The following is a 9,925-nucleotide window of genomic DNA, read 5'->3' as shown; positions in this document are numbered from 1 at the left end:
CGGGGCGGGGGGCAGAGCCAGTGATCGGGGGGAGATGGGGGCCCCCTGTCCAAGCCTGACACCTCTGGCGGAGGCATCAGGCCTGGGCAAGGGGCTGATCAGGCGATTGGAGGATGATGGGGGTCTACGCCTCTGGCTGAGGCATCAGGCCTGGGCTAGGGGCAGAGCCAGCAATCAGAGGGGTCTGGGGGTCCCCTGCCCAGGCCTGACGCCTGGGCCAGAGGCATCAGGCCTGGGCTGGGGGCAAAACCAGTGATGGGGGGAAATGAGTGTCCCCTGCCCAGGCCTGACACCTCTGTCAGAAGCGTCAGGCCTGGGCATGGGGCCAATCCTGCGATTGGAAGGTGATGGGGGTCAATGCCTGAGGGATCCCATTATGTGAGAGGGGGCAGGCTGGGCTGAGGGACACTCCCCCCACCCCCCACCCAGTGCACGAATTTCGTGCACCGGGCCCCTAGTAGTATTATAACTACTGTATCATGAGTTCATTTAAAAATGTAACAATCACTTTTGTTTTATAGGACAAATTATTCGAGAGAAAAGAATTATAGAAGCAGTAAATAAAAAAGAAGTAGACTATGAAGTAGGGAATATCCCAACAGAATGGGAAGGTAAGTTTCTGCTTTTAGTGATATCTTCTGGAATGCAAATTGTTTAACTATATACAAATTCAATAAAACATATAATTACATGTTCTCTTTTTGCAAAAACTCTTACAATCTGAATCCATAAAACTTTTTTTAAACATTTCATTTCTTTGAAAATTGTGGAGGTGCCACATTTTTGTAAGGGAGCACGATAATGAAATAATAAGGGAACATATGTATCATGAAAAAACTGTTAAACATTAGCAGAGCTGGGACTAGCGCCAGTGAAGCTCCAAAGATAAAAATTGAACGTGGCGCTCACTTTCATGTGCTAACACTACATTTGCACAACCCCAGGGGTTGAATCCTATTTCTGACACTCACTACCCACATGAACTTGGGAAAGTAACTCAAACTTCTCAGCCTTACCTTTCTCTTTATAAATTGTGGATAACTTGATGTAGGGTAGCACTTGATGTATTTGTTCAATTTACCATGACCATGTTAGCTGACCTCCTGTTCAGATAAGGATGGACACTCGATCCCTATCAAACATTGGAATTAAGGTAAAAGATCAAAGAGAGAGAAAAGAGTAGGAGCAGTCTCTCAGGATGGCTGGAACAGTCACATTTGAACTGGTAGCTTGTGAGTGGCTATCTTCAATCCACTACTTAAGCTTCATTCGGAAAAAGCTCATCTACTTAGAAGAAAATAGAAACCAGCCTGCCAAGAGAAGTATATTGCGAGACACAGACTATTTCCTAGGTTTCCAGCAGCTTTCCAGTTTCCAGTTTCATTTCTTTCTGAATGAAGTTCAGCTGCAAGTCTACCTTTGAGTTCTAAGTACCACCCCACACCCTTGTATAAATTTTCCCTTTTTCCTTACCAGTTCTTAGCCTAGTGCCTGGCACATAGGGAGGCACACATAGTAAGTGCTTGGTAAATATATATTGACTATATGAAATCTAGCTTGAGTTGGCTTTTATTTAACAACTAAAGGAACTTTTTCTAAAATACTAATACCTAATTTAAATATCACTTAACAGTTATCAAGTGTTTACATATATACCTGTTATTATGCCATTGCTTTTAAAAATTGTTATATAGTTTAATCATCATAATAATCCTGAGGTAGACACTGTAATTAGACTCATGTAATAGGGAATCTAAGATCAAGAATAATTAGATAAATTGCATAGGTTCTACAGCTACACACTCTAAGCAGTGGACCGATTGCTTCCTGGTAGGTAGCATGATACCTTATATATGGTAGTTATAGGTATTACATTACTTTTATGCCAGCATGTGAGTGTAGATATTTCCCTGGAAATATATTTTTCTATTTCTTCTTATTAGCTATGAAAATACTAGAACTATGAAAAAGAACATTAAAATGGGTAGATACCATAGACTTTTTGAAGAAATACTGCATATAAACTGGTAACTTTTCGGAGGAGTAAATTGAGCTTTCTTATTTTAACAGACTTTCCAATGTTGTAAGTTACATTTGCAATTCTCAAATAATGCTTGTGCCTTCTTATAATGAGCCTATTTTATCATTTTCCCCAATAATAGTATAGAATTAAAATGTGTATAGAAATAAATTAAGTTATAAATAAACAAATAGGTAATGACATTTTTTTAGCCTTTGCAACTTTCAGAGAATTAGAATAAGCTCTAATGCTTTTTATGGCTCTGTCCTAATCTAGTAATTCAACATAACTGTCCCGTAGGGCATACCCTAAAAACAAATGTATCACCCACACACTGAAACTAAAATTATTCCTATAGTGTTATATATCAATTAAATGTAAAAAATAAGAAGTTCATACCATGAAAAAGTAAATTGAAGTCTAAGTAAATGCACAAAACACTATATACAGGAAATGAAAGAGAAAAAGATATTTTAAAGTAAATAGTATCAATACCAAATGAATCTAAAGTACTTTTAGGTCCAGATAAATATTTGTCAATTACTAGTAGCAAAGTACAGGTACCTACAAGCTGCATATACTGCCACAATAATGTATTAGACAGTGTGCCCTTTTCATTTATTTAAAAGATATCTATTGAGGGCCTCTGCATTCACGGACTTTCCATTCTGGAGTGGGAGAGTGGGAGGGAGAAGACAATAAACCAGACAAATATCTATATAGTATGTTAAAGAAAATAAAGCAGGGAAAAGGAATAGAGAGTGTTGGAGAAGGCTTTGCAATTTTAACAAGTATAAGGAAAAGGATTTGCTGAGAAGATGACTTGAATAAAGGCAGAAGAGGGAGTTGGCCATGCAGATAAACAGCAGAGGAGCATTCCTGGAGAGCAAATGCACAAGCCCTGAGGCAGGAGCATGCTCAGGTGCTTAGAGAACAGCAAGGAAGCAGAGTGACTGGAATAGAGCCAGGGGGAAAGTAATAGATAAGGTTAAGAAAGTAACAGGATGCCCAATCATGTAGGGTGTTACAGGCCAGTTTGAAAAGAGTAGTCAAATGCTTGGAGTTGTATTTAATAGAATCACTCTGGCTGCTGCATTGCAAAGAGACTAAGGGGGTCATAGGCAAAACATGGAGACAGAGGCTCTTGTAATAATTTGAGCAAGGAATAATTGTGATCTGCATCAGAGTAACAGTGGGCATGGAAAGAATAGGTGCATTCTGTATCTGTTGTAAAAGTAGAGCTGATGGGATTTGCTGACAGATTAGATGTGGAATGTGAAAGAAAGAGAGAAGTCAGTGATGACTCAAGCTTTTGGGCCTTACCTGGGAAAATGGAGTTGTTGACAGAGAAAGGCAAGACTGTGGGAGGAGCAAATTTGGGGGGAAATGGGATCAGTTTTGGAAATGTTAATTTTGATATGCCTATTATACATCTAAGTAGAAATAGTGAGTTGTATATAAGCCAAGAATTTAGTGGAAAAGTTTGGGTTGCAGATAAAATTTGGGAGTTGACAGCAAATAAATGATAATTAAAGCCAGGAGACTGGATGAGACCACAAAGGGAATGAGTGTAAATAGAAAATGAGAAGTTAAAAGACTGCCCACTCCCCCCTCCACCCCCTACTCCCAAGGTTTAGAGACAAGGCAAAAAAGGAACAGCCAGAAAAGTAGGAGGAAAAAAAGAAAAGTGTCATGTGCTAGAAGCCAAATGAGAAAGAAGTGATCAACTATGTCAAATGAGGACTGAGGACAGTTTCTTAGACCTGTGGATTTATAGTTCCCATCAAATTTAGAAACAAATTTTGCCATGATTTCTTCAAATTTTTTTTCTGTATCCTTTTCTGTCCTCTATTTTCGGGGTCCATTTATAATTTTCTCACAGCTCACAGATGCGCTGTTCATTTGTGGAGACTTTTCCTCTTTGGATTTCATTTTGTATAATTTCTCTTGCTGTATCTTCAAGTCCCTATTTAATCTTTTTTTTTTTTTTTTTTTTACCATGTCAAATTCCTATTAATCCATCTGGAGTATTTTTCATTTTAGAGATTGCATTTTTCATCTCCACAATTTTGATATGGGTCTGTTTTATATCTTCCAGGTCACTACTTAATATGTTTTACCTTTTCTCTAGCTTTTTTAACATATGGAGTGCAATATAACTTTTAATATTCTTGTCTGCTAATTCCACCACCTGTCTGTTTTCAGTTGGTTTTGGTTAGCTGGTTCTTTTCTCCTCAATATGGGAAGTATTTTTCTGTTTCTTTGTTTGCTCAGCAATTTCTGATTAGATATCAGACATTTCGAATTTTTGCCTAGTTGGATACTGGATATTTTTGTTCTCCTATATATGTTCTTGAGCTTTATTCTGTGACAGTTAAGTTACTGGAAAACTGAGTTTGATCCTTTCAGGGCTTGTTTTTAAGATTTGTCAGGTGGACTGGAGCAGCATTTAATCTAAGTCTAATTATTCTGAACTGTTGATGCAAGTAATCAATGCCATATTTTCATACTTAGAAGTAAGTCACAGGTTCTGCCTTTGTTCAAGGGGAAGAGATCACACAAAAGCATGAATACTATGAGGTAGGGGTTGTGGAGGCAACCTTAAGAGTCTGTTCTTTACATACAATAACATGAATGACCTTATGAACAACATGTTGAGTAAAATAAGCTAGATGAAAGAGTACATACTGTAAGAATCCACCTATAAGAAATTGTAGATAAGGCAAAGTGAATCAATGGTGACAGAAAGTATGTCATTCACAGGGCGTTGTGGGTGGATTAGGGTGTTTGCATATAGTCAGACACTAGAGAACTTTTGGGCATGATGGAAATGTTCTATACTGATCATGGTGCTGGTTACAAGGTTGTACACATTTGTCAAAATTAATGGAATTGCATATTTAAAATGGTTTCACTGTATTGTATATAAATTGTATCTCAATAAAGTTGATTTAAAAAAGAACAGTAATAGCTGTGAGCATCACAAAATTTGTAACTTAAATATGCCAACTAAATCTAATAATATCCTTAAGATATGCTTAAGGGTCAGTAGTTAGAAAATGACTCATTTCGCCCTACCTGCTTTGCCTCAGTGGATAGAGCAGGGTTGGGCAAACTTTTTGACTTGAGGGCCACAATGCGTTCTTAAACTGGACCGGAGGGCCGGAACAAAAGCATGGATGGAGTGTTTGTGTGAACTAATATAAATTCAAAGTAAACATCATTACATAAAAGGGTATGGTCTTTTTTTTTTTTTTTAGTTTTATTCATTTCAAACGGGCTGGATCCAGCCCGCGGGCCATAGTTTACCCATGGCTGGGATAGAGCATCAGCCTGCAGACTGAAGGGTCCCGGTTCAATTCCAGTCAAAGGCACACACCTCGGTTGCAGGCTCTATCCCTGGCACAGGTTGGGACCGTGTGGGAAGCAACCATTCGATGTGTCTCTCTCACATCAATGTTCTCTCTCTCTCTCTCTCTCTCTCTCTCTCTCTCTCTCTCTCTCTCCCACTCCCCCCTCCCCCCGCCTCCACCCACCCGCTTTTCATGCTCTCTAAAAATCAATGGAAAAATATTCTTGGGTGAGGTTTAACAAAAAACAAACAGAAAATGACTCATTTCATTTGAAGAATTTTCACAATTTAAAAATGTAGATTTTTTAATATTTATAGTTCTTTGTGACATGTCAACACTAAGAACTGGCAAAGATCATTTTTTAAAAGGTGAAGCTTCATTATGGTGTCTTTCCCTTAAGTAAACAACACATATTTCTATAATATCTTTTATATGCAGACTATTGGTGACCTTTCTATAATTTAAGTTCTGAATGGTCTACTGAATCTGGTGATGAATGTCTCATTTACCTTAACCCCTGTTGGCAATGCTTCTAAAAGTATATTAGCTATTTTCAGTGTCTATGGAGATTTGTAGAATGTATGCTTCATGAAGTATTTTCCTGTCTGCTTCTTCTAGTCCCTTTTAGTTATTAATGGGAGCTTTAATTCGCATGCTCACTTTCATGATCATTATAGTGAGTTATATTCCAATAAGGATATTAAAGTTCAATGAAAATCTTATGCATACTAATGAGAATGCAAAGGAACATTGATGAAGGAATGCTAGGATCTTAAGGCATAAACTGTCCAGTTGTCTTGCTAAATTCTGTTCAAACAATGGTTACATTTTAATGAGGACTTACACAGAACCCACCTTACAGATATAATTACCAATGGTAAAATCATTATATAATTTATAATTGGATACAGGTTCAGTTCCAGATTATTCTGAGGTAAAAAAGAAAAACAAAAGTAGTGATTTGATATTAATGCTTATTTTTATTCCTTCCTCCTCCTAAATTTTATCAACCTTCAGCAAGACATTTATTTCCTTTTTTGTACATAGTGAATGGGAAACTAGGGATGATTATATAATTGAGCCACATTGAAAATATCCAGTTGTAAACCTTTCTTGAATAGCCATCGACCATCACCTCAAGGAGACATTTCAAGTATCTGGTTATTGTAGAATTATAAATATATAAATTTATTTCAGTAATTGCTTTTATGTAGATTAAAGATTTTTTTCTCTTCAGCCATTTAAAAATAAGCCAAAGGAAGCCCTTATATCTTTTCTTGGAGATCAGTGTCCCATGAGAATAAATAGCCTAGGTCAGTGGTCGGCAAACTACGGCTCGCAAGCCACATGCAGCTCTTTGGCCCCTTGAGTGTGGCTCTTCCACAAAATATCGACTTCTGCGCATGGACCACGAAGTTTCAGTCGCATACGTTGCGCCCGCACGTGGTATTTTGTGGAAGAGCCACACTCAAGGGGCCAAAGAGCCGCATGTGGCTCGCAAGCTGCAGTTTGCCGACCACTGGTCTTGGTGGTACTTAATGCATTATCTGATTTACATTATATTCTTACATTTATGAATAAATTTTATAAACTTATCCAAAACTAGTAAGCTTTAGAAAATACATACCAGACTTTCCTCAAACTATTAATGTACCTTGGAATTAAAACAAAATTTGGATTTTATTGAAATATTTTTGTTTTTCTAACCGTTAAGAAAAACTGAAAATGTTATTTATAGACTCATCAATAAGACAAATTGTTGTTTTTAGTTGTTTTTCTCATGGTGATAGTAACTATACATTGTGCCATTATACTTTTTAGCATGATCTAATGCCAACAGTGTGTGTTCACAGACTCTAGAATACATGACAATCATTAGTAAAAAGTATAATAGCAAATAATATGAACGTGTTTTGAATCAACATATACAGTTGTTGCTAAAAGAATTATATTAACTAGAGGCCTGGTGCATGAATTCATGCACCAGTGGGGTCCCTGGGCCTGGCCTGCGGAATCAGGCCGAAACTGGCTCTCCGACATCCCCTGAGGAGTTCTGTATTGCGAGAGGGCACAGGCCAGGCCCAGGGACCCCACAAGTACATGATCAGGGCTGGGGAGGGACGCAGGAGGTTGGCCAGCCAGGGAGAGACCATGGGAGGGTGCCAGGTGTGTCCGGCCCATCTTGCTCAGTCCCAATCAGCTGGACCCCAGCAGCAAGCTAACCTGACCGGAGCGTCTGCCCGCTGGTGGTCAGTGCACGGCATAGCAACTGGTTGACCAGTCGACTATCTGCCCCCTGGTGGTCAGTGCACATCATAGCGAGTGGTTAAGCAGCCTTAACATATCATTAGCAAATTACGCTTTGATTGGTTGAACGGACAACTGGACACTTAGTATATTAGGCTTTTATTATATAGGATATTATATAGGATGGTAGCACTAGCACATGGGTTGGCAATTGTTTTTATTTAAGTGCCAGATAGTAATTATTTTAGGCTTTGTGGGCCATGTGGTTTGTTAGAACTACTCAACTTTGCTGTTGTAGCACAAAAGTAGCCATAGAAAATATGTAAACAAGGAAGTATGGCTGTGTTCCAATAATACCTTTTTAAAAATAGATATAGTTTTTATTCATTTCAGAGAGGGAAAGCGATATAAACATCAATGATGAGAGAGAATCATTGATTGGCTTCCTCCTGCATGCTCCCCCCTGGGGATCGAGCCTACAGCCTGGGCATGTGCCCTGACTGGGAATAGAACTGTGACCTCTTGGTTCATAGGTCAACATTCAACCACTGAGCCACGCTGACAGGGCAAAACCTTTTTTTATGGGTACTGAATTTGAGTTCTATGTAATTTTCACATGTCATGAAATATTGTTCTTCATTAGCTATATATGGCTTGCAAGCTATAGTTTGCCAACCCTTGCCCTACCAGTTGATTTTTCTGAATTAAGTTTTTAATCTAGATTAAAACTGAAGATTTATTGCTTAAAAAGAGCTGTACAGCTCATGTTGAATTATTTTAAAAGAAGCCTCTTTTATAGAAAAAAAATGCCTATAAGTATTGTTAAGTCAGTTTTATTTTGACTTCAAAGAGGCAGTTGAAAAATGTCATAAACCACTTCTTTCCTTGATTGCACAGAGAAATCTTACTGCTACTAACCTGGATTTTCTAATGCAGGTTAAACTTCCATTAAGACAATTTTTTTAGTGGAAGTATTCATTCACAGCTGTATTAAATATCAACTCTTTCACCATAGCTGGTTTGGTTCAGTGTTTAGAGCGTTCGTCTGCAAACCAAAGGGTCCAGGGTTCGATTCTGGTCAAGGGCACGTATGCCGTACTTACACTAACTTGAATTCAGATGATTGTATGAGGTATGATGTTACTAGTAGGTATGAAAATGTCCCCTGTTTACCCTCCCAACTGTTGCATTTTTTTCATGACACAGATCACCTTCTGATATAATACGTTTGTGTCTTTCTTTTCTGAACTCCCTTCACTAGTATATATACTATGGAGAGAGGGAATTTATGTTTGGTTCCCTGTTATATTTCTAGTACCTAAAACAATATATAACAGTTTCTCAATAAATATTTGTGTTATGCATGAATGAATAAAATGTTTGTGCAGGAAACTTACATTTAAATTTTTTTTTCTAGCTTGGATTAGAAAAACAAGAAAAACTCCACCTACAATGGAGGTAAGAATACATTAGGATAATATTTAAATAGCATGTGTTTATAATGCTGTGTTTCTCAATTGGGAATTTTTACTCCTAGGGATACATGAAGCCTCAGAATAAACATGATGCATCTTGCCAAAGTGTTCATTTTACTCCATAGAAAATAATTTAAAACATTTTTATAATAAAATAAATGTACAATTATGGAATTTAACAAAATTAGTAGAAAAATTTAAATTAAATAATAAAATTTAAAACAAAATGAAAACATTTTTTAGAAACTTTGGACTTACAGCAGCTTGCGTCAGGACATTTCCTCTGGCCCCTGAGAGTTCTCTGTTCTGATACTGATCCTTTTGGGGGAAAGTTTGGGAAACACTAAATATCTTGGGCCTATCCAAATCGTGTTCTGCTTATTTGCCCTTATTGTATATAAAACTTAAAATTTTCATAATTTTATATAATTTTAATTCTATCAAGTATTCAAAGAAACTTTTAAATATCCAATAAGATTATAACAACTAGTTGAGTTGTCTTTTTATTTAAGACTTTAAAACAGCGGTCACCAACAGGTGGTCCGTGAGGTCTGAAAGGTTGGCTGCCACTGCTTTAAAAACATAGTTTTGGTAGTATGCTGAATAAAAAGCATAGCAGTGCTGTGGCACATGTGTTTGTAAAACATGTTAATTTTATAATTTTTATTTTATTTTTAAATCTTTATAATTAAGATTACTATAGTTGTTCCTCTTTTCCCCCCATAGCTCCCCTCCACCCATTCCCACCCCACCCTCTGCCCTTATCACCCCAACCCCGTCCTCATCCATAGGTGTACAATTTTTTTCCAGTCTCGTCCTGCACCCCTCAT

General features: G+C 37.5%; 1 protein-coding gene across 1 annotated transcript in view; it reads left to right on the top strand.

Annotated features, from left to right (window-relative positions):
* The window catches only part of NDUFAF2 (NADH:ubiquinone oxidoreductase complex assembly factor 2), a 114,528-nt gene that overhangs the window by 77,331 nt on the left and 27,272 nt on the right, over positions 1-9,925 (top strand). Inside the window, exons 2-3 of the mRNA XM_006762431.2 lie at positions 522-611; positions 9,038-9,078. Coding sequence (XP_006762494.1) covers positions 522-611; positions 9,038-9,078 — 131 coding nt within the window. The remainder of the gene's footprint in view (positions 1-521; positions 612-9,037; positions 9,079-9,925) is intronic.

This window comes from Myotis davidii, unplaced genomic scaffold (assembly GCF_000327345.1).
Source record: "Myotis davidii unplaced genomic scaffold, ASM32734v1 scaffold135, whole genome shotgun sequence".
In the NCBI taxonomy this organism is placed as follows: Eukaryota; Metazoa; Chordata; class Mammalia; order Chiroptera; family Vespertilionidae; genus Myotis; species Myotis davidii.
This window is presented reverse-complemented; position numbering and strand designations above follow the sequence as displayed.